The 25,384-nt window shown below is 49.7% G+C and overlaps 1 protein-coding gene across 1 annotated transcript; it reads right to left on the reverse strand.

Annotated features, from left to right (window-relative positions):
- Window positions 1–23,785, reverse strand: NCAPH (non-SMC condensin I complex subunit H). Its single transcript, XM_068964894.1, has 17 exons — window positions 23,684–23,785; window positions 23,463–23,553; window positions 22,684–22,776; window positions 22,224–22,362; window positions 21,615–21,739; window positions 14,686–14,875; window positions 13,251–13,342; window positions 12,268–12,473; window positions 8,421–8,569; window positions 7,797–7,900; window positions 7,368–7,490; window positions 4,919–5,029; window positions 3,606–3,779; window positions 2,852–2,965; window positions 2,449–2,537; window positions 1,958–2,033; window positions 1–394 (listed from the first exon to the last, which is right to left on the reverse strand). The coding sequence occupies exons 2-17, from the start codon at window positions 23,529–23,531 to the stop codon at window positions 335–337; spliced, it is 1,914 nt and encodes a 637-aa protein (XP_068820995.1). The 5' UTR covers window positions 23,532–23,553; window positions 23,684–23,785; the 3' UTR covers window positions 1–334.
- Between the last annotated feature and the right edge of the window lie 1,599 nt (window positions 23,786–25,384).

A 25,384-nucleotide genomic window follows, 5' to 3' on the forward strand; every position in this document is an offset into this window, starting at 1 on the left:
TTTTGGTAGCTGTTAAAGGACAAGTGCCTACTGGGGAATTCTTTTCTACAAGAATAAAGTATGGAGAAGAGAGCAATGGAGGATATGAAGAGCGGACACTGTTTCCGTCATCAGGGACAGTATCCTTGCCCTCTCTTCCCTCCTAGGTGGTCACCACAGAACAGAAAATTTCTATCGAGGACAGAGTTGGTCAGGGAGCTGGTTCGCAGACAGTTAAGGAGAGAAGGTGCGCTGGGAGAAGGCAGCCACGGCAGCCTCGCCTCGAACCCCTGGCATCTCAGCCCTGAGTGTGGGCATCCTGGTCACTGTGGGAGTGAGGACCGCCCCCACAAGCTCAGTCCTCCTGCCGCACCAGAACATCCGAAAGATCCTCGGTTCCTTCCAGCTTCAGGTTCTGAAGGAAGATCAAAGATAGGTGAACGCTGGTGTACAGAAGACACCGGTATCAGAAAACAAACTTGGCGGCAACTACAAAAGACCAGGCTTGTCCCATGATTATAAGTGACACTGTCAACAGCAAATATAACCTGCATGATAAAGCTGGCTCCAAACCTGTCGAATGTTGGAAGGAAAGCAAAATGCAAGCTTGGCTCCCGCGACAATCTCTGTCAAGGACCAACGGCTGAGCTGGGAGACTGGGGGAAGTGACAGAGAGCCCACTAGGGGCCACGGCACATGTACGTCAGCCCCATCCATGCGTGGCCTTCCTGCCCTGCCCGAAACCTCCCCCTGGGTGATGCCCTGACACCAGCTCTCTCTCCCCCATCTCTGCACAGGCCTTTTTCCCTGCCTCCCACTTCCTCTTGGACCCTCCCACCTCATGGATCTCCACCAACCCTAGGCAGCTGTCCCCTCAGGGTAAACAGCTGTCAGAAGCCCCTTGGCACACAGAGGCCTAACTGTACTGGGACCACACGCCCCTCTCTAGGCACTGGAGGTAGGCATGTGTGCTGGCACACCTTCCCCTGAGAAAGATAGAGAGCACACACCTCGCCTCCCACGTGACGGCTGAGGGGCAGCTCGTTACCAGGGGTTGGTGAGGAGTCCAGATGGGAATGAAAAGCTGGGAGAAGGTGGACCAGCCTAAGCGCCATGCTCTGGCACAAGGTGTTGTGTGAGACTGTCTTGGTGGCGCTTAATCTCTGAGTCACTGCGGATCCCAGTGGATTATCTGGTAACTGTCAGCCCATGCTACCAGTGAGATCTCCTCAAACAGTCCAAAGGTCAGCCCAGCAGGTCCTGGTCTGGGAACATCTCCTGATTCTCCCAATGCTGAGCGCTCCAGGGCCCCTTAGAGAAATCTGATCGTAGCAAAGCAAGCAAAGCTGTCTCTGCTGCTGTGGGAGGTGACGCGGTGGCACAGCACGCGGACCCAGTGAAGCCTGCAGTCACTCTCACTTCCCCGCAGTGTCTGCCCGGCCCCCGGCCGCCTGGGAGTCGAGGGAGGGTGATGCAGTCACTCTCGCTTCCCCGCAGTGTCTGCCCGGCCCCCGGCCGCCTGGGAGTCGAGGGAGGGTAATGAAGCCTCGCTCTCAAGCAGACACGAGGCCCCAGCCAGCGCTGACCCTCCAGCTGGCTCAGTGGCGGAGTCGCTCACACCTTCAGAATCTGGACTCAGGGTGCTTCTGAGCTTCGGGGGTGGCACTGTGTTTTGGGGGCCTGGCTGGGCTGGGAGAACACACCCAAGGGGGAGCCCACAGCACCGACATCCACGAGGGAAGCTGGCAGTGACACCATGAAGGCGTCCAGCTCCAGCCCTGGTGATGCTCACGGCTTGCGCTACAGCCCAGCCCCGTCCTGGGCACATGAAAGGACACCACGTTTCAGGCAGCACCAGTCTCCCGGGCTTGCAGGCTGCCTCCCTGGGGCGCCTGCCTCCCGGAAGCGTCCACTGAGAAGACTAATAAAAGCCCCTACAGGCAGACTGTAATACCCTGTGCTTCCCAGGTCTACCTACCTTTTCATTGGCTAAATGTAGGAGACACGCAAAGGCCAGAGGTATGGAGAGGTTCTGGGCCATAAGGGGAGGCAGGCTGTGAAAGAGAAAGGCCAAGAAGTATTCAGCTGTCACTGCAACTCCAGGGACAAAGGCGCTTTCATCAAGTATGAACACACATGCCCAATGAATACACTAATGGGAAACAAAGAAATATTTTAGATGCCTTTCAGAAGAAGCAGGTTTTTCCAGTTTCTTATTTGGAAATCTTTCCTGTTCTGTTCCAGTCACTGGTACAGAAAAATGCCTTTTTTAAAGGTGGGCTACCGTAACTCACTTATCAGTGCAGAGAAGGAATGGAAAAACTGCAAGAAGTGTGAAAATGGCAGGTCCTGTGCAGAGGGGGGCTCTGTTACACCAACAACTTGGGGAGGAGTGGGAGGAGTGAGGACGGGAGGTGTGAGGAGAGGTGAGAAGCGGGGGCAAGGCCAAGTCTGCTGGCATGCACACACCTCTTCTGCAGGTCCTTTGTGAGACTGCTGAGCTTCTTGTCAGCCCCCTCCTCAAGGGGTCCTGCTTCTCCATCCTCACTGTGGTTTACCTGACAGAGGAAAGAACACTCCGGGATCAGAATGGGCCCAGTTTACTTCTTGTCAGCAACGTAAAGCTATGACGCTGGAACTCGAAAAAGGAAAGCCTGGGTTGGAATGAAACCGAAACAATTTCTCTGGTGCATTGTGAAGAAAAAAGATCCATCGGTACCACCTTCTGTGTGACCCGCCAGTTCACACACCTGGTCCACTTCTGCTTCGGAGGTCTGATGCCGTCCTTGTATTTCTGAACAAGGTTCGCGCTACTGATGCTGAGCACAGGTGCGAGCCTTGGTGCTGGGCACCAGCGAGGGGAACCCGTTACCTCTGCATCTGCCTGCCTGGGGATCTCCGTCAGCAGACTCCACATGCTCTGCTTCAACTTCTTCATGTCCATCTTTTTGGCAGTCTTGGCATACTGAATTTCAATTTTATTTACCTGAAAACGGTATGCGACAAATAAAACTAAGCAGAAGAAAGAAGCATTTACCATCGGCTCTTTGAAAAAAAGTCTGGAGATGAAATAATGAATAAACCTAGTTTACACTACCAAGTTTGAGCTTTCTTTGGACGTATTAAAATAGAGTCCCTCATTTCAATCTACTGATAATTTCTTTTTGATCAAGTACAGTCTTCATTAAGGGTATCCTGGAACTGCAGTGTAAAAGAGAGAAGTGAATCAAATATATATAAGCTTGCCATTTTGGTATGGAATAGATGCTTGAGACATGTTAACTTTATATGAGTTGAATCTGGCCTGTATTTTCCAGAGCTAAATACCTAACCCAGTCCACTTCTCTTGCTGCAGGCTTCACTCACATACTGCACGTGCATAGCAGGCTTGTCCCTAGTCATTTGGTTTATCGCAATCTTTGGAGAGATGGCTGGTTCCACACAAACATAATCAGCATCAGCCCATTCTCTACAGCCTTATTTAACAATCAGCCACTTGGAGAGTAACGGGTTAAAATCAATAAAAAAAAAAATCAAGCTCAGACTAATAGGATTCTCATAAAAGAGGCAAATTAAGCAGCTCTCAAGCAAACAACATCAGCTGTAACTCCTGGTTTCGTCTTTACCTTCTGAGGCTCAGCTACCAGATTTGACTCCCTGTAAGTGGTGATGTCCGACCCGTGGACTTCAGCTGCCTCACTGCTGTCTTGCGTTGCTGCAGGTGGATGGTCAGAATGGTCAAGGGTTCCACCTGGTCCCACAAATAAGTCATCAGACTCTTCATAATCGCTGTCAGCGGCCTGGGCAAGGAAATAGCTCTTCAAGTTAGGCAGAGCTGTGTGAGGGGCTTAGAAATAGCTTTGCAACAGATCCCATACCCAGCAAGAACAGAGCACCTGAGAGTTCATGGGCTTCGAGGTCCTCTAGTCATCTTCCTATTGCACAAAGACGGTACTAGGGAGGCATCTGATAACTAAGACCTCCGCAGTGAGAGTTCAGAGGGACACGGTCATCACCACAGCGTCCTTTGTCTCTGAACAGTTTAGCATCTCCTTTTACAGACAGCATTCCTGAAACCCCAGAGACGTGACCTGCCGGTTGGCCAGCGGCAGGGGTCCTGCTGGAAGCTGGTGACAAAGACATTCTTGGACCGAGCCCAGCAGAAACAGACTAGATCTCTGGGTGGGGCCTAGGAGGTGGTTTTTTAATAGGCTCTCTCAGTGATTCTTACGTACACTAAGTTTGAGGAGCACTGGTCAAGCGGCCAACTAGATTTTCACTAAAATATAAATAACAGCTAACTCTCTTCCAAGTAAGTAAATACAGTAAATTAACTATTCTTCCTATTCTTTCTCCTCTCCTCACTTTCAGGAACACATGGGGCCTAATACCTCCCCCTCTGTCAGGCTATCTCATTCAGAGTCACAGAAGGGGTTCTGAGATTATCTAGTCTAAGCAAGGTCTAAAGGGGGGAGAAGTTTGTACAAGTTCACAATGTGTGAACCAAAACCAGGGCTATAAACGTGGTCTCCTGAGATCCGCTCCATACACCTTTTTCCCCATTAGAACACACTGGCATCACATGTCTATGTGTTTTGTCTCCCCACCCAAAACTCTAGCTCCTGAGTGGGAAGAGCGTTTCTTTTCCTCTCAAATCTCAAAATAGCCAAGATAAGTGCTTTGTACAGGCTAAACACTCCGTCTACATGTTGATGGTTTATTGGACTGTGTCTGCTTTCCTCCTGCGTGCAGAGCTCAGTGTGAGGCAGGCTGAGGTCTGGCTGCTCCCCGGCTCTGCTCAGTTCTGAGGCCTGGGGCAGGGCAAGCTCACACAGACCCCCACCGGATCAGAATGTCCTGCAGCCTTCTGCCCTACAGGCAAGGACACGGGAGGCAGAGACCCTGCTGGAAAGAGGACAGAGTGCTTGCTCCTGCCTACCTGTAACCCAGGGCAGAAGTTGGAGGTGTCGTTAGGGTTGTTGTAATCGTAGTCTCCAATTTCTTCACAATGCTCGGTCCCTGCCTTCTGACCTCGGGCCATCTTCAGTAACTGAATGGAGCAAAGTACAGCTTCAGAGAGCAATTTCTAGAAAAGCAGCTAGTAAACTAGGCTGGGGAGATGACCTTAGTTCCAACGATGCATGTCCCAGAACATTAGGGTCCTGGAAAATCATCTCACCCAGTCGACTTCTAACTCACCGCCCAACTCCACTCTAGAGCAAGCCCAGGGCAGCGGGGCTCCTAGCCGCCAGCTATCCCAAAGACGCCGGAGCAGCCAGGCCACAATTAGGTCTGCCCACAAATTTATTTGAAAACATGTTCCCTCACTAAAAACAGAACCACCTACGCCTATCTGAAAGGAAGTCTACTTGTGGCTGCTTACTGACCAGTTTTGACAGAACCCTCACTCCCTGTTGTGACTCTCAGGCAGCCGGCCCCACTCCTGGGCCGTGACAGCTCCCCAGCAGCCGCCCGTTCTGCACCGCACCCGCGGCCCACAAACTGCCTTCGAGGGGTCTCACAGAACAAGTCTGCGTCCTCTCCTGGGAGTGCCTGTCCACCACAGCCCTCCAGATTTGCAGGCCTTGAGGGCACTGATCGTCATCTAGGGTGTGTCTCTGGGGTGGATGAAACGGGATTAAAGGTGTGTACAGTTTATAGAAGCACACTGAATATTTTAGTATAATGTAATATAATTACATACTCCAAAAGTAGCCCCCAAACCTCAATGTTTTTATAATACAAATCCAAAAACAAAAAACAGATTTTTATTAAGAAATGCCCACTTTCTCCCACTTTTCTTCATATGGTGATTTCTAAATCCCTCTCCGTGTGGAACACTCTTGACACACTCTAAATTGCCCATAGTCTATTAGAAATGTTTCAGGAAGGGTGTGTGAGACCCCTCATGTATTCACTGGCTGCTATTAACGTCGCTCTTTAAGGTATTAAAGAGAATGGGTGGTTGACCTGTATCGTCTCTAGCCAGATTGGGTGTCCACTTTCTGCTATTTAAGAGTCACTTTTCTAGTGCTGCTCTCCTGGAAGGAAGAGGTGAGGAATCCTGGGCTCCTGCCTGCCCGCCCTGATAAACGTGAAGGGAAACTTGTTCCTGTGGATAATCAGAAGCAAGAATTCTTTCCTCTCTAAGAAACAATGATGGAAAAAAACACACAAAATACAAAAAAGACAATTCCTGGAGTGCAGTGATGCAATGACCTTGTTTCAACCATTTTCACATCTGAAAATGCAAATTACCACCTAAGCCACGCTCTTCAATGTTCACAGTAAGGGCTTGAGAGAAGAGAAGGTGGCTTGTGGCTAGGACAGTGGCTGAGGCCGGGTCAGTTTGGTGGGGCGTACCACTGCCTTCCTTCCGGCCCCCCGCAGCCTGGCTCTGCCCCTCCACCTCAGGGCTCTGTTTCCTGACTCGAGCAAGCAGCTGCTGCGTCTGACACTGACCGTGGCCATGGCTGCCTCTGCAACTCTGTCTCTCCTCCTGCATTTTTTAAACTGAGGTATAACTGACATATAACATTATATTCATTCTTTCTGCATTTTTAAGAGCATTTCTGTTAACTGAACAGTATTGATTAGAAAGAAAATGGCCAATGTTAAATTATAAAAACAGAATGTGCACTATGAGTGAATTCAGGGAACTGTATATGTCTCATTAAGACTTGTGGAGAGAAAGGTAAAATAAGGCAGAGGAAACTGTCAACTGTTTGTAGACTTGACACCAAAGATGAAAGCAACCAGGACTGCAAATGAGCAGAGGGTCCGGGTGAAGGGGACTGAGCGTGACCCACTGCCAGGCTACCCCGGCCACAGGAGTGCAGGCTCGCTGCTTAGCATCACCAGGGGCCACGGGCAAGTGCAGCAAACAGCGGCTGCAGTGCACACCGGCGGGGCCAGAGCGCTCATCTGAGCAGGCATGGAAGGAGTGCAGGCTCGCTGTGCAGCCCTGGGGGCCCGAGGATTGGCAGCTGCACCCCCCGCACATCACAGGAGGCTCAAGTGTATGGTGTGATCGCGGGGAGGCCGTGAGCGCTGGAGAGCGCACCTGGCTTCTGAATCCACAACTCTAATGAGAATCGAAGAATCAGGGAATAATCAACGCGGCGTAAAACCTGGACAAAGCGCTGTTCATCCCCCTTTCCCGTGAGGAGGTAGGCCAGAGTGTCTGGAGGTCAACTGCCCTGCAAGCGTTACCCTCCAGCTCTGCCCTCCCCACGCCATCTCCTGGCAACTGCCCTGCGCTCAGACGAGTCCCTCCTCACACTCTCCTCCTCAGAGGCACCAATGGTCACTACCGGCCAGTGATACCTCCAGTGCTAAGAAGGGGTGCAACGACAGCATGACCTCAGGGAACCGAAGAGCAGCTTTACCCTGGTGCCTGGTTTGAGATGCAGCTGGACCAGATTTTCAGTCTCATACTGGAAATCTGTAGGAAGAGTAGTGGCTCTCCAATTCTGGTTCTCCAAAGTGAACTTGGTCAGAACAGTAACAGCCTATTGATTTTAAAGAAAAAGAAAAGTAGTTTTTATGCATCTGTAATAAAAATGGTCTATATACATACAACTGCAACAGTCTTCCCCCTTCTGTATAAAGGAGTGATTCTGTGAGACATTATTCAGAGTGAGTCTCTCTGCCACTGAGTCTGGGCCTATTTCAATTCCTTCGGGGACTGAGGGAGAATGAAACTATCCATTTACTCTAAGAGTTAAATTTACAATGAATTCTTAAACACAGATGAAAGGGGAAGAGGAGTGCAAAGAATTTGTGAAAGCACAAAGGATAATAAATCTAGCACAAACCTTTGTTTTTTGAAAATGTACATCAAAGTCAATATCATCGTCAAAGTCAATTTTAAAGTCCTTTGAGCTCTTCTTTCTGTGCTCTGATTGTGAAGCAGTGTCACCTGCAGAAATGGGTCAGATGTCAGCACTGCTCACCCCTCTGGCCCGTTCGTTTACCCATCCTGCGACTCCACTTGACAGCCTTACTGACCGCGAGAATGCATCTGTGTCAGAGTGTCAGAACAGCACTAGGAAGGCCAATCTCACACCTAGTATTTACCTTTATGATCCGTTTCTGCTGAGAAAACTCAATGAAAGGTATGCTAATTAATCACCTCTTTTCAGAGAGAGAATGCAGAACACACAATGCTGGCATAGCCCTTCAGGGGGCTGCAGCGTGCCACCCGTGCAGTAACTCACACCTCCAGACCCTTCCCACTTAGAGGCTTCAGTCTTAACTGATCCCTCATCCCGGGCCAGGTCAACTGACTGTCCAACCAGGAGGCTGCTTATCTTGTATATTTCCTACAGCTTGTTGGGAGGTACAAGACTGTGATGAGCATTTCCCCTTCCTGAGCTGAAGGCTGACTGGCTGGTTATCTGCACTATCTCTTCTTAACAGCTCTGTCTAGAAGTACGTACGTTTGTGTCGAGGTCTAAAGCGCCAGTGATCCGGGCCAGCCCACATCGACATGGTGCGGGGGCTGAAGTAGGAGTACTCTCCAGGTTTCATGGACAGAAGGGGACACAAGGTCCAAATGTCTCCGTCCCCGAGGGGAATCACTTCGTCTCTGCAATGCATAAAGCCATTTTTATACGCAGTCATGTGTGTCGATGTAGACAATACAAGCGTGTATTTACATGTAAAGCAGAATGCGACCCAGCTGAAGACACTACTTTTCCACAAATGAGCAACACTGCTAAGAGTGAGCCCAACATAAACACATCGCTAGTAATCCTCTAGTTTACTCAGCCAGGGCTTTGCTTCTCTTCATTTGTCACAACACGATCATATCTATGCAAGTACTTCAGATGTTTCAAAGTGCTTCATAAAACGCAAGTTTGCCCACTTGAGAGTTGAGAAAACAGAAAGAAACTGAGCTTTTATATGAGACTGCATGGCTAGCAAAATGCCAGAGCTGGGGACTGGACACCATTCCCTGAACCCCAGCCTCAGGGTCTTTCCACACACAAGGCTTCCTGCCACGTGACATGACTGTCACATTTCTTCTTCACCATCTTTCCATAAATGAGGGCTCCGCTAACACTGCTGTAGTTCCTACCGAAAGTGAAAACAACTAATTTATGTCTCCCACGTGATTGGGGGACGATAACCTATCTGTTAAACCATCTGGCTTGTATTTCTTGCTGTGTATGAAGGGTCTAACTGGCCCGTCCAGCATGGCAGTTTTGGATTGGTGTTTCGCCCTTTCTGCAAGGTAACTAAAAGGTGTCGGGTAGGTTTCACCAGAAAGCCTGTTAGCGCTGCTGTACTGCCCTCTAAAGGTAAAGACAGTGACGACCTTTTCACCTGTACTGAGCCATACCTATAAATCCCCTTTATATCAAACCTTATGGTATAAGATAAAAGCTTTAAAAGGACTTTGCTTTCATCTATGGAATCTTTTTTAAAAATTTTATCCAGTAAACTGTACCTGTACATTTAAGGTGTAATGGAAACAACTTTTAAAATTAAAATATACTAAAAACCCCCCACTTCCAGTCTGTAGCTGCCTTCCTATGTTAAGTAACAACTGCACTGCACTCTGCTGTACTTTCCCAGGGCGAGAGAGAAGGTGGCTTTGGGAGCACCCCCACTCAAATTCTCGGGGACTCGTCTGTCAAAATGCTGGCAGCTAAGCTGGCAGTTTGTTGGGAACTTAGAGGCAAAGCTATAAAGACTTTGGCTCCTATCTTCTGAGAGTCGGACTTCTGAGGGCCAGGACTGGACTGAGGCCCTGGAAGCTTTGAGTCATTCTTTCAATACAATACAGTGCTATGTGGCAGGCACCCGACTCCCCAACTCAGCAGCCAGCCTAATCCAGTCTACCCCTCCGTCAGGCTTCTCTCATCCCCTTTGGAGGAAGTGTTTATTTCTCCTACCCCCACCCCAGCCTACTGCAACCACAGTCCTTCCTTCAATTTGGCACCAGCTCAGTCGTGCTGCACGAACACCTGCAGGTTGAAGGTCTCCTCTCTCTCAACTGTCTCCTAGCACCTCAGGCAGCATGCAGCAGCAGGCCTCAGCCTTGCGAGCACAGAGCAGGCTGTGATCTGGGCTGGACCACGGGCGAGGCCTCTAACCACAGTGAGCGCCTGCACCCAGGAGATCAGAGAGTGCACACAGCCCGCCGCTGCAGAAGATGGAGGGCAACTGAGCCGCCCTAGGTCACCAAGCGCTTTCTCAGTCACGTCCTTACTAATGTACGATGTGCACGGTGGTCAAAGGGCTGCCATCCAGGGGCCAGTCGCACAGGGCTTCCTGCAAACACTGGTGTTTATAATCCGGCATCGCTCCACCCCACCTTGAACTAGAGAAGCTCTTAAAGGCCTTGCAGTTCAGTACAGGCCTGCGTACAGCACAAGCTCCAGCAGCTCTGGGAAAGTCACGAGGCATTCCTGGCCCCAGATACTCCTGAGTTAGCGCCCCGGGGTGGAGCCTCCCACCCAGAGGTCATCACACATGGCCAGACTGGTCGAGGGTGCTGGGTAACTCCCCAGCTCCACCCTAATTCACCCTCTTCCTCACCTGTAAAATGGGGTAACAGGACCTATAGGGTTGTTGTAAGGATTAAGACATTATTTTTATATACTATATAAATTGTGTGAAATATGCAGGTAAGGAACCCGGCAGAGTTTCTGGCACAATCAGACTCATCAGGAGCTCAGGAAACATCAGATACTACAGTACTATTATCATCAAGCCCCAATCACTCACTTCACAGGTGAGAAAACAAAGGCCCCAAAGATGAGGATGCTTGCCCCACATCTCCCAGCCATCCATGGCAGGGTCGGGTCTAGCTCAGTCACACACTTGCTGAGCTCCCAGGAAAGGCCAGCAGCAGACCAGGGGCAGGCATTTCAAGGCAGACGAGACCCTGGACTAGGACCTAAGCCCTGTGCCCCTAATGCAGGCACTCGGCAGGATGGAGTCTAAACTTTTATTCTGTCCAACTGGGGAGAGAAATGGAGACAATCGTTCAAGATGTGTTCAAAATAACCATCTACAGGTTATATGGTTATAACAACGGAAGTGAGGAAAACCCTCGCTACCTCAGTTCCCCAGATGCCACTTCACTGTTTACAAAAAGTGACAGCTCTTCTCTGACATTTGAAAATGACATTAAAAGGGCCCATCCCACCAACCTGCCTACCATTGCTCACTTCTCAGAAGACAGGATGGGAACAGGGACAAAACCACAGGCTGGTAATACACACACCAAGAGAGGTGGTTTCTAAAGGGTCTGGGGGGTGGAGGTAATTTCTCCTTTAAGTCCACAAAGCCCCCTGACTTCTACTCAGATTTGAAGAGGCACTGTTGATCTAATCATTCCCCACGTGGGCAAACAAAGGGAGTCAAGAAAGCACTCTCAGCCTGGACACACTCAGCAAGGTTCTTGAAGGAATTTTGTCTTGGTGGGAAATTACGCTGGACAGCTTCTACAGTTTCACCCACACTGAACCAGCTGGGCTGTCCCAGACCCCAGACTTGCCAAGCTGCTGCTATGGGCACAGGGCCATCAGAAGGTCTGTCTGTTCTAGCCTCGTGGAATCTGGTATACCCAGGCCCATTCAAGACCGTTAGACGCCCTCACACAGCAGGACTGTGGGATCCTGCTTCCAGATAACACTCAAAATTAACATAACCTAACCTAGTAAGTACACGTAATAAAGATTAAGTTCAGATGTTCCTATCATGCTGACTAGAGTAATCAAAAATCTTAATTATCAGAGACCAATTCTACCATCTCCTCAACCTCTTATGCTCAGTTTTACCTGCTGCCTTAGTTTTCCTTACTTTGCTCACCCCCAGTCTACCAATCTGATAACTAACTCTGCTCAGACCCCTCTGCCCTTTAGGTGGAGCCCACGTTTTCTCAGTAATCAATACGTAAACCTGTTTTCTGCCTATAACTGAGATGGAGTGATTCAGCCAAAAGCCAGACCACGTCCAGGGTCTTGAAAGGGAGCACGGTCCGTGCTACCAAAATCGAAGTGGTGATGACTGCTGCCGCTGAAGGAGCTACTATAGCCCAGCTTTTTATGTCGTAGTCTCATGCTTATCGACTCCTGCAATGTCAGGCTTATGACCAGCAAGTGGCTGAGCTGATATTCAGAGGCAGATTGCTTCCATCATGAGTCAGGATGGCTCAGCCTGTGTGACAAGACACACCAGCCCAGCAGACCACAGAGATGAAATCGGACTGTCCCAGCAGGACATCTGGGAGAACTGCTATGGGAACGCTTCCCGCGGCCCTGAGCGCCTTACTGGCAGCTTTGAACCTGGCAGGGCTCCTTCCAGCTCCGGAGTATGGTGCGATCCCCAGCGGCGGTCTGGTCTGCCTCATCGTTGGCATCGAAGTCATCCTCCAGGGGCCCGTTGGGGAAGTCCTCACAGTCACTGTCCTCCACCTCGGCATCGAGGTCGAACACCTGATCGTTCTTCTTAAACTTGTCCACCAGGGCCGACACTGACTGCAAGAGACGGAGAGCTCCCCAGTCCCCCACACGGCCATCACCACCCCGCCACTGCGGGGAGACCCGCCCCACTGGAGGTGCCTTCCGCCCCACGCCCGCCTCCCCGGAGCCAGCGTTCTCTCAACAGCAGAGCGCTGAGGAAGTTTATATTGTGCGGCACAGGATGGAGCTGGGTTGTCGTCAGGCGCATTTTGTAAAACACGAAACCGGAATCTGCATCCTTTAACCCCATGTTTAAACAGTTTTCCATGGAGACCATTTATTTTGGAGGTTGTAGTAAGTAGACTAGAGGGGGTCAGGCTAAAAATAGAGAAAAACTTCACACATGACAATTTCTCAGGAAACTCTGTGCCAAGGGACTCAACTCTGAAGAGCAGGAAATTCCTTGCGCTTGACAGCAGCCTAAGAGACCAGAGGCCACTGGGACAGCCATGTTTCAGAGTAAATCTGATAAGACTGTGCACCCAGGAATGGAAGGACTGCCTTCCCCTGGGGGGCAGGACAAGAAGAAACACAAAGCTGATCCCCACACGCTACTCCAGCTGTTTAACGGGCCTGCAGAGGGCAGCACACAGCCCACTCCCAGCCCTGCCCCAGTGTTTAGTCCCTACAGAGGAGCCACAGCAAATACTTCCTGTACTACTGCCAGCTAAATAAAGATGATGCCACAGGTGTGGTTCCCACTGGGCAGAACTCATCTCAGGGCATCTCACCGAAACCACGAGCTGCTGGAGAAATGCCCAGGGCCCTTGGAAGTCCAGAAATTGACCACACCTCATTATGTGCTTCACTGTCCCATTTAGTGAACTGGAAGCCGGCCAGGGAAGGGCAGATTTGGCGATCTTCTGCACACTGCTGCAGGGCCGCTGGGAGGACAGGAAGATCACAAAGAAGGATCAGAACGGGCTGGAGACATGCCTCAGCCCCTGGAGATGACAGAGCAGCCCCGTGGAGGGGGAGGCGCGGCCACCTCCCGTCCTTGGAGAGAGGCTGGCCGGCCGCCCACCTGTGTGCTGACCGCTCTCCCAGGAGAGGACGTGTGCTCAGGCACACACCGGTGCCAGAGGTAGGCTCCACACTGGTGTTCCAGGAATCGGGGAAAACACCAGAGCAGAAGCCTGAAGCACAGACTTTTTGACTCTGAAATGGACTCTGTGTCCCATGCTGGAGCTGGGAAACCAAAAACCCATCCTTAAAGCGTACTAACTGCACAGACAATTGTGCAACATCACTTATTTTAGCCCCAAAATAAACTAGATATGGGCTTCCCTGATGGCTCAGTGGTAAGGAATCTGCCTGCAACGCAGGAGACATGGGTTTGATCCCTGGGTCGGGAAGACCCCTGGAGAAGGGAATGGCTACCTATTCCAGTATTCTTGCCTGGAGAATTCCATGAACAGAGAAGCCCGACAGGCTGCGGTCCGTGGGGTCCCAAAGGAGTTGAACATGACTGAGCGACTAAACAACAACCAGACCAGGTACAGATTACCCACCTCACAGGATTAGAGCCTCATCTGAGTGCACACCCCTGGACAACTGTTAGTACTCAACAGTAATTCTTAGCAAATTCTAGACAAGGACAGGAGGAGGACGGGCACCATAATATTGGTGTGGTCCTGCAGAGGGGAGGATAAATTCCATGTACCACAAAACTGTCCCACGCTAGTGCCTGGCCTTCACACTGCCTACCACATCCTCAGAGGATCCCCCAGCAGTGGGAGGGGACAGGCTGGATGGGCGGCAGGGGGCGGTGGAAATCACTGCTAAGCCAGTGTAAGGGACTGACAGCAGGACAGGTCTGTTCTCAGACCACCGTGGAGGACTCTGAAGACAGTTCACACAGCCCTTTTCCCCTCAGGGCCCCCTGGGTTGATAACAAGTGCACACAAGGCCTCTGGCGCAACTAGTCTCTTACAGCCCCTTTCCCCAGTCCAAACTCTCACCCTCCAGAGAACCAGCTGCCCACAGCGCACAGAAGGCCTTAGGACACATAACCATGAGCACTGGCTACTACTGTGCAAGACTCCACGCTGCAGCGAGGCTAAAAGTGAGTTTCTCCTGGAAAAAAAAAAAGCCCACTTTGTCTTTCCAGAGGAAACTTCTGGGTAAATAAGCAACACAAGAGCACAGTGGGCTTGCTAGCCATGGTTATATACGGAAACCTCTCTGATGACTGAGCTGCTCTGGTAAGAGGCTGCACTGGACTCACCTTTTAAGTCGGTCATTTCCACCCAGCCCAAATCCGGCAGCTCGGGAGGCTCCCCGCTGGAGAGGGTCTGGATGTCGACAGGGAAGAGCAGCTCGCTCCTGTAGTCTGGGCAGTGGAGGGTGGAGAGAAACACGCCTGCTGTGCTGCACTCGTCAAACGAGGCTGCCGTCTTCTGGAACATGGGGTCGACCTGAGTGCAGAAACAGAGGGGACCCCTAGGGTTACGGGACACAGCCAAAGGAAACAGGAAACCCCATTCACTAGACCCTGCTTGTTCGCAGCTGCATCTACGGGATCAAAATGTCTCTGCACATGATCAACTGACCTGGTAAAAGCCCACCTGCTTCAAAGGGCTGTGCGCGCTCAAGGGAGAAAGGCACACAGTAAGTGGTGACAAGCTGACACCACGCCAGTGTGCTTGCCTACAGTATTCCTGGACAGGGACCTTCTGCTGGTCTCTCCACAGTCAGGTGTGGGCTCTGTGAAGATTTTATTTATTTGGCTGTGCTGGGTCTTCACTGCTGCACGCAGGCTTCTCATTGCAGTGGTTTCTCTTGTTCTGGAGCGTGGGCTCTAGGTGAGCGGGCTTCAGTGGTGGTGACTGGAGAGCTCCAGAGCACTGGCTCAGCAGTCACGGCACATGGGCTCAGCTGCCCTGCGGCATACGGGATCTTCCCGGACTGGGGATCGAACTCACATCCCCTGCATTGACAGGCACACTCTCAACCCCTGGGTCACAAGGGACGCCCCTCCACCGCCACTTTTTGAACATCTATCTCTAGTAGAATGCTATCACAACAAATTTTGCTGACTTATAAAAAGTTTGTGTGAGGGATTCACAGAATCCCATCAATCCTCTGAACAATATTTTCAAAGATGTGGAAGAAAGAACCCAAGCAAGAGATCCAGGCAAAGGACAGGCAGTCATCAGGGGAGAGGAGGTCAGAAGACCCCCAAGGCTGAGGTCAGGGTGCAGGGGGGGCATAACCATGTGTCATCAAGCCCCACAGCAGAATGGGGCAGGGAGGACAGGGCCAGGCACAGGCACACAGGCATGCCTGGCTGGAGGGCAGGAGCGCCTCGGACTCTCCAGGAGGCCAGTGACAGGGAAGAGGCCAGGTACTGGGTTCACAGGCCTTCCTGACGGCTTAGGACAAGGCCACTCTGCAGACAGGGCCCTTAATTATAAGGGTGGACATGGCTCTCCGGCTCTCTACTGGCCCCCTCAGCCCCGAGCCCAACCTCACCAGAACTGAGATTCTGCTCTCACTTCCTGATAAGCGAGTCCCAGAACAGCACACGTGGCACCTCTGCGTTCTGCCTCCTCACCCCTCACCCAGTCAGTACAAGGCTTGGTGGGCTTTCTGGTGGGCCCGTCTCTACCACCTACCTCTTCCTTCCCACCCTCATTGCCATTAATATAGCCCCTGCCTGAGTTAACCCTTGTCTCTGCTCTCTCCTATTCCTTATCCTAGAAACACCAGAGGTGCTTCTCCCATGCCCTTCCTCAAAGGCTCACCACAGCAATGGGTTTCCTCCTGGATCCCACACCTCCAAGGTCTTCAGCAGGTAGTTACCGAAACTCAGCATTTCAAAGAGTCAACACGAAATCTGCACATCGACCCACATTAACAGCTGAAAACACTAAGACAACTTTCCTCCCTTTTGCCTAGAATTAGATCCCATCAGTGTAAGAGCAATGGTTCTGTCATGTGAATTAGATTGGACTTACATCTCTGAGTGAGTGACTGGATGGGAAAATGAATCGCTGCCGGCTGTGCAGTCTGGAGAGAGGGACTCTTTGAAATAAGGGTCCCAGCAGGGGAGAGAAGCAGTAAAAACAGGCCTTGGTGGACAGCAGACTGCACGATGAAGTCTAGAGTCATTTCAGGAGTAAATCCTCCTCTCTAGTCCAACCTGGACACTGTCCAGCTGCTGAAGGAACCAGAGCGTCCTCTGCTCTGTGACCTCTGCTTGTGCTTCTGCCCGGAGTCCCCTTCCTGTCACCACCTGGCAAACACCTACCCACCCTTCATGGCCCAAGTCAAACCTCACCTCTTCCGAAAACTCTGACCTCCATCCACTCTGGTCTCCTGAGTAGGAGCCTTGACCTTCCTCACACCCTCTGTTTGTGCTGTCCTGACCTGAAGAACTGGAACTTAAGCAGGCTGGACCCCGGTGGCAGCAAGAATTCTGAACACAGTAGAATTCTGTCCAAACCAGATCAGCTCACACGCAAACCAGGGTTCTCAGTTGGTCCAGACCCACCCACAGAATATCTGCCTCCCCATCTTCCGCCACCATCCACAGAATGTGGGTTCAGTAAACTGGAAGTTCCGCTGAAACTTCAAATTTTAGGTTTGTGTGCATCCCCTCCTCCTTCTGTATTTTCCATTCTTTCAGTTATTACAAGTTTACTGCAGGTAACAGAGCAAAAAAGGCTTTCCGGTGTGGGGGATCTCGGTGTTTCTTCAACACCCTGTTGATTCACTCGCATAACAGACCACAGCCCGACAGCTGCGGCTTGCAGGGAGCGGCACTGCTCGCTCTTGTGCTCTCTCTAGGACAATGGAGCAGCCAGTGTGGGTGTCCTCAGGCTCCCCAGAATTGGGTTTACCTGGGAACAAAGAAGGTGGTCGGAAAAGAGAATGTCCAACCATGCTGCTGAACATTTTTGTGTAGAACCAGAAGCACGAGCAAGAATGATGGTGAGGGACTTCCCTGGTGGTCAGTGGTTAAGAATCCACTGCCAATACTGGGGACACCAGTTCCATCCCTGGTCCAGGAAGATCTCAAGGAGACCCAAAGTGTTGACTGGCCATCAGACTATGTTTCCCTAGCCCCTCCACTCAACACCCTCCTGGACGAGTCTCTCCTACCTAATTCTCTCCTCAAATCTCCAACACGTTCCTCCTCTATGCTCGCTGTCAGCAGAAGACCTGGCTTACTTCACTGACGGGGGCAGGACTGAGTGGAAGGGGAGACACAGCCAGAAGAGAATATCCAGAAGGTGCCCACGTGCACACACTCAAGCCCCGCTGCTCATCAGCCTCTGTGCTCCTCCGCCAAGCCCCATCCAAGCTGTCCGCTCCTTGACCTCTTCACCCACTCAAACACCACCCTAGCATTTATCCTCCCTTTTCTGCATCATCAGTAACTCCCTCTCCACTAGACGGGTGCCATCAACAAGTAAACATGCTGCTAATTCTCCTATTTTTTAAAAAAAGGGTAATTTTCACAGAATTAGAACACATAAAATTTGTACGGAAACACAAAAGACCCTGAATAGCCAAAACGATCCTGAGAAATAACAGAGCTGGAGGATCCGTGCTCCCAGGGTATACTACAAAGCTACAATAAGCAAAACACTATGGTATTGGCACAAAATACAGACCCATAGGGACTTCACAGGTAGGCCAGTGGTTAAGAATCTGCCTGCCGACGCAGGGGACATGGGTTCAACCCCTGGTCTGGGAAGATTCCACAGGCCATGGAGCTACTGAGCCTGCAAGCCACAACTACTGAAGCTGATGGGCCCCAGAGCCCACGCACAGCAGCGAGCTGCAATGAGAACCCACGTGCTGCACCTGGAGCAGCTGCCTCTCGCCACCAACTAGAGAAAACCCACGCTCTGCTGTCTGACCCAGTGCAGCCAAAAGTAAAAGAAGTAAGATTAAAAAAGAAAAAGACAAGACACAGAGATCAATGGAACATGATAAAAAGCCCAGAAAGGCACGCGTGCACTTATGGTCAATTCATCTATGACAAAGGAAGCAAGAACCAACAATGAGAAGAAGACAGTCTCTTTAACAAATGGTGCTGGGAAAACTGGACAGCTACATACAAAAGGATGAAGTCAGAACACTCTAACGCCATACACAAAGATAAACAAAATGGACTGAAGACCTAGGTGTGAGACTGGAAACCATGAAACTCCTAGAAGAAAACATAGGCAGACACTCTTTCATATAAATCGCAACATTATTTTTTGGATCTGTCTCCTAAGACAAAGGAAACAAAAGCAAAAATAAACAAATGAGACCCAGTTAAACGTAAAAGCTTTGCACAGCGAAGGAAACCACTGACAAAATGAAGAGACGATCTACTGAATGGGAGGAAATAATTGCAAATGATACGACTGATAAGGGGTTAAAATCCAAAATATATAAATAGCTCATACAATTCAATAATCAAAAAACCACAAAACTTAATCAAGAACTGTGCAGAAGACGTAAACAGACATTTTCCCAGAGAAGACACACAGATGCCAAGCAGACACATGAAAAGATGTGCAACACTGCCAACCATCAGAGAAATGCAAGTCAAAACAGTGAAACATCACCTCTCACCTGTCAGAGTCGCTGCCATTGAAAAGACCACAAACAACAAACACTCTGTGCAGAAAAGGAAACCCTTGTATATGGCTGGTGAGACTGTAGGCCCATTAGCAGCCACTGTGGAGAACAGTATAGAGGTTCCTCATAAAACTAAAAACCGAACTACCATATAATCCAGGAATTCCACTCCTGGGTATACGTCTGAAGACAATGAAAACACTGACTTGAAAAGATAGATGCATGCATCTCAGTGTTCACAGTGGCATTATTTACAATCGTTGAGATATGGAAGCACCTTAAGTATCCATCAACAGATGAACGGATAAAGAAGAGGCTGTGTGTGTGTGTGTATATGCATGTGTGTATAAACATTTACTCACACACACATACACACAATGGAATACTACTCAGCCATTAAAAAAAAAGATGATCCGCCATTTGCAGCAACATGGCTGGACCTGGAGGTTATTACGCTTAGTGAAATAAGCCAGACAAATACTGTATGTTATCACTTATCTATGGAATCTAAAAAATAAAACAAAGCATGCATATAACAAAATAGAAACAGACTCAAAGATATAGTGAACAAACTAGTGTTTACCAGTGGAGAGGAGGGAGGGACATGAGAGGCGGAGGACTGAGCGGTACAAACTGCTATGTGCAAGATAAATGAGCCTAAAGAGCACGACGCACAGCACAGGGAGCCCAGCCAACAGGTACAGCGGCTTTAAAGTGTGACCTACGAAAACTTTAAATCACTGTGTTGTACACTCAAAACTAATATAACACTGTAAATAAATTATACCTGAAAGAGTTTTTAAAAATTAAAAAGAATATATTCTGCAAATATTCCCATGTCAATAAATACTACATCACTGTTTAGGAAAGAAAAGAAAAAAAACCCACACAAACTCTGGACCTTACTTTCCCTGCATTTGCCGTGCTATTACTCTGCCCCAATTTACAGCAAAACTCTTCCAAAAAACTGCCTCTCTCCCCACTTGTTTTCCTCTCCCAATTTTTTACGAAAAAATTTTCAGACCTACAAAGATGCTGAAGTAGTCGTAAGAATCTATGCTTAACTTTCACCTAAATTCCTCAACAGGTGACCTTTTTCACGTTTCCTTTCTCCCTGTCCCCCAACCAACAGAATCTTCTTGAAAGTGAGTATTACAAGACTCTGGCTCTCTGCCAGTTATTAAACTATTGCCACTCAGCTCCAAACCTACCACCTATGCTCTACCCCGTGATGCTGGGTCAGAGGCCACATCTCAGTTGTGTCAGCAGCTCCCTACTGGGCTCCACTGAAAGGAGGCACTAGAGGGAGGCGGTAGGGCTGGGAGGAGGAGAGGAACCGCTTCTTTCGGCAGGACTCCCGTTCCTGGGGGTGTCAGCCAGCAGTGACACCCCGCTCCAGCAGCAGCAGGCCCACCTGTGGCAGCAGCCGAACTTCGCTTGAGCTTTCTACTGACACTCACAGGACCAACCTTATCCAGAGCCAGTAAGAGACACCAGTACCAGCAGGGACGCCCTCCTCAGGGGTCTGGGTCCTGAGCCCCAGGCCCCTCCTTCAAACTCAGCCAAGGAGCTCCTCTTCCTTGGAGGCCTGAGCTGCACCTCCCCAGGGGCCCTTCTCCAAGCTCACCAAGGCCTAAGGCTGCCATACTTGACACAGTTGGCCATTTCTTCCTCCTTGAAACTCTCATTTCAATTCCACACTCTCCTAGTTTCCCCCCAGTCACTGGGCATTTATTAGTCAGCTTTCTGAACTCTTAAGATAGGGGTACCCCAGAGCCCTAGTCCTTTTTCCAAGTCCACTTGTTCCCCTGGTGATCAATTCCACTCTCGTGACATTAATCACCATTTACTAATGTTGTGCAGGTAAGAGAAATAACTGAGCCCATTGTTGGTGGGAAAGTAAATTGATACAACCATTTCTGAGGGCAACAGAAATTCCATGTCTCAGAATTTTTTTTACAAATATACTCCCAGAAGAATGCAAATATGTACAAGAATGTTCACTGAAATTGTTTTCAACAACAAATTTTTTAAAAAATTTGTAGCAACATCTGTTTGCTTTAAATTAACTGCTAATTTAAAAAGAAGCCTCTGGAATCATTCCTTTAAGCAGATTCCTTGGATTTGCTATATCGGGTAAGGCTGTTTACAGCAAGGACTCTGGAGGCAGACCGCTTAGTTTCATGCACCTCAATTACTTCTTCATAAAATGGAGCAAGGGTGTTGTAAGGACTGAATGGGCTGTCACAGGCCTAGGGCAGCAAGATGTGCCCAGCAGACACACAATAAACGTCAGCTGTCATCACCGCTGCTGCATGTACTACAGAAGAAAATACATGTTTTAATCAGTTGGTTTTCTCAGGCATTTGCCATGTCCTTGTACTCAATCATTCTGAAAATGGGGGAAAACAGGGACCTGCCCTCTTCTGTCTTCACTGAAAAGCTGAAGGATGACAATGCAGAGAGACCAGCTGAATGTTTCACTACCCTGAGGCCTGAACAAGCACAGACCAGCGCACTTCCACCTCTGAGGTTCTGAATTAGTCAGACCACACTGGGCACACAGTTCCTCACCTCGCACTTTCGATCAGCGCTGGAGACATTGAGGTTGTTTACATTCTGCTCGATGGTTTTGCACGAGTGCTTCTTCCTTGGCTTTGGGGCCTTCTTGGCTGTTCCTGTTTCAGTTGCACTTCCATCTGTGAGAAGGAGTAAGACTGTGCACTGTAGGGGCTGCTTTGGAGCATGTGACTGAATCTATCAATACAGGCTCTTCAAACTCTAAAGAGTGATCATCACGGCAACACACACCATCCCCTCAAAGCAGCAGGCACATCTAATCCTCAGGTAAGGGAGAAACCAAGCTACTAGATTAAGTATCTGGCTTCTGATACAAGTCAATTTCCAAAGACACATTCCCCCCAGATCACAAGCTCCCTAGTTGGTGATGTTTACTAAATCTTTTCTAAACAAAATCAAAAAGCGTTATAAGGCCCTTCTCTTTTCCAAAACAAACAAGCAAATCTTGTGTTTGATTATCTTCTGAAATACAATTCTGAAAAATGTCCATGTCTTCAATAGAATGGGAACTGACTTCCTGTGACTTCATTCCAGTATGTTACTCGAATGCTACCTGCTACGCCCTCTAAAAAGCCCCTTATACTCAGATCCCAGCCCGTATACCTGAACCATGGTCCTCTGCTTCTTCCGCAGGTGGCGCATCCTTGCCCAGCCCCCCTAGGACTTTGTATACATCGGCATGGACGGCATCCACACGCACAGCATAGATCTTGGTGCTGGCATCCAAAGTGCCGGCAGCTACCTGGTCAAACAAGCAGAGGTGTACACATGGGGATCAGAGAAAGGAGCAGCTGAACTGGCAAAACACAGTAATCTGCATCAAATTTTTATTTGCCCTTAAGAAAAAAATGACAAAGATGCCCCTAAAACTGATAGGGAATAAACAGAGCATAATGGAAAGACATCAGCTCTTCATCAGTTTAAGAAAGAAAGTAAAGTAGGTAACACAGTGCTCTAAACCAGGAAGCCTCGCGGGTACTTGTAGAAGCCGATTATGGTGCTGTGTTAAATATCAGTCTTCATCAGCATTCACTCAGATGCAAGAGCAGGTGGACATCCTTACTTTAAAGTTGGTCGGTTCGGCATCTTTCTGTTTAAGAATCTCTGACATAAAATCAATCAAGTGCAAGCCGAAAGCATTCTTGGTGGTGATTTTCTGAAAACAGAAAATTGCAGAAAGGCCTGTCATTGAGAGCCTAGGCTCATGTAGACAACGCTGCCCTGACAAGGGGAAGCTAAGTTTGTAACAGGAATAGCCCACATCTCAATCCCACCAGCGCCTGGTGGATGCCGCGAAGTCCCTGTGTGCGCATCTTCGTTCTCGAGGTCTGGAGTGACAGCACCATTCCTGAGTGATCCCGTGTGCAAGCCCTGTTCTAGGCGCTGACACAGAGGGGCTCAGTGCCCCCTCAGAACACCTCTGAGGTAGGGACAGTCTCACTCTCATTTTACAGAGCAGGACCCTGTGGCACAACGGTTGGGTGACCTGCCAAGGCCACACAGCGTGTAAGTGGCTGAGACAGAATTTCAACTCAGGCTAATTCTGGGACTCACAACAAGCCCACAAGCCTAGGATCTATCTACTGTTTAGCTCCAGAACTACACTACTAACTCTAGTATGCTGCCTCTCGAGTCACACTAGAGGGGTCAGGCAACTTGTCACAGGGGTGGCAGTGGTCTATAAGAAACAGTAAAACCACACTGAAAACACCAGCTTCAAAGAGTCACTGGAAATGTAAGTGCGCCATCACCGACCGTGCATCCTCTACAGAACCAGGAAGGCTAGATCTCCTCTCTGACCAGGCTGCAAAGTCTTCACTGATTAAACCAGCAGATACTCACATTTTCAGTAGACAGTTTGATACAGGTAGAGTAATGTTCAGTAATCTGTGTGTTTGTAAATTTGGGCATTGTAGCTGAAACTTCAACATTCCTAAAGGAAAAACAAACGAAATGGGCGCTGTTGAGAATCCAGACCTAGAAACCATGAGGTACTGTGGTGACGCAAACGCGCGAGACCCACGATGCGGTGCGCACAATGAGGCAGCCCGGTGCGCACTCACCTGCCGGAGGGGGAGGCCAGCAAACGTGGGGAGTCTGTGCTGAACTGCAGGTCAAAGACCCTGGAGCGCCGCCGCTGCAGCTTCTCCTTCTCATCATCGTTCTGAGGGAAGTCTTCAAGGACTGGGGTGCCAGGAGTGTTGAGAGGGGCCTTCCGGGGCAGGGCCGTGGGGAACGCCCACTCTGCAGGTGACGCGGTGCCGTGGTGGCATCCACGGGGCCCTGAAGGAGAGTTCTTCATCGTGGCTGAGGGCGAGGGAATGAAACACTGGCTCAGGAAACCTCCAGCAGGACACTCCCCATGTCTAAAGGGGGGCCACAGCCTGTCCCAGGGCGGACGTTCACTGCGCATTTCCCACCAAGATCTTTCCCAATTCTAATATTCTATGGCTAGAACCTCTACTGGAGAAGGCAGTGGCACCCCACTCCAGCACTCTTGCCTGGAAAATCCCATGGACAGAGGAGCCTGGTGGGCTGCAGTCCATGGGGTCGCTAAGAGTCGGATACAACTGAGCGACTTCACTTTCACTTTTCACTTTCATGCATTGGAGAAGGAAATGGCACCCACTCCAGTGTTCTTGCCTGGAGAATCCCAGGGACGGGGGAGCCTGATGGGCTGCCGTCTATGGGGTCGCACAGAGTTGGACACGACTGAAGCGACTTAGCAGCAGCAGCAGAACCTCTATGGGCTTTCCAGGTGGTGCAGCGGTAAAGAATCCGCCTGCCAGTGCAGGAGATGTGGGTTCAATCCCTGAGCTAGGAAGAACCCTGGAGAAGGAAACGGTAACCCACTCCAGTCTTCTTGCTTGGGAAATTCCATGGACAGAGGAGCCTGGTGGGCTTCAGTCCATGGGGTCACAAAAGAGTCAGACATGACTGAGCATGCACACGCACACACACACACACACAGAACTTCTATAGTTCGAGTTACTTGGCGAGTGAGGCGTTCTGACGCTTCCTGCCAGTCTGGACATATACTCACTGGGCAGTTACTGTGAGCCTGAAGCACCGCACGGGATGTAAAGGTGGGTAAGAAAAAGTCGCTGCCTCTGAGAAGCCCACAGACTAGCAGAACAACAGACATGTTCAACCCCAATGCCAGGCAAGACAGAGAAGATGAGATGCTGAGACAAGGGTGAGGTACATGCTTGTGTACCTCAGACAGACTGGGTTCTAATCTCAGCAGGGAGACAGAATAAACAATACAAATATATAAAATAAATAGAATATTCCAAGGAGTCACCCACAGATTACTTACTAACTCCAAAGGGAAAAATGTCTCTTTTCTCTGGGCACGTAGGATCTTAGTTCCCCGACCAGGGATTGAACTTGTGCCCCTGCAATGAAGTACCATGTGACAGGGAAGAAAAGTGAACATGGCAGAATGTTAACAACTGTGGGGTTTAGGTTGTGAGTGTGAGACTATTTACTGTCTTAGTCTTTCCATGTCCCTGGTATGTTTGAACATTTTCATAATAGGAAGTTAGAAAACGGATAGCATGTTAGATGGAGATACAAGCTCTGGAGAAAAGTAAAGCATGGAAAGGGAATGGGACTGGGGAATGGAGGTGGGAGGTCATTTTTAATATAGTGGTCAAGGAAATGTTTCAGCGAGAACATGACATCAGAATCAAGACCATGTGCATGTCTGTGGAGGTCACGTGGAAGCAGGGGCAACAGCGAGTAGAGGCAGGAACATGCTT

The sequence above is a fragment of the Capricornis sumatraensis genome, chromosome 1, assembly GCF_032405125.1.
Source record: "Capricornis sumatraensis isolate serow.1 chromosome 1, serow.2, whole genome shotgun sequence".
Taxonomy (NCBI): Eukaryota; Metazoa; Chordata; class Mammalia; order Artiodactyla; family Bovidae; genus Capricornis; species Capricornis sumatraensis.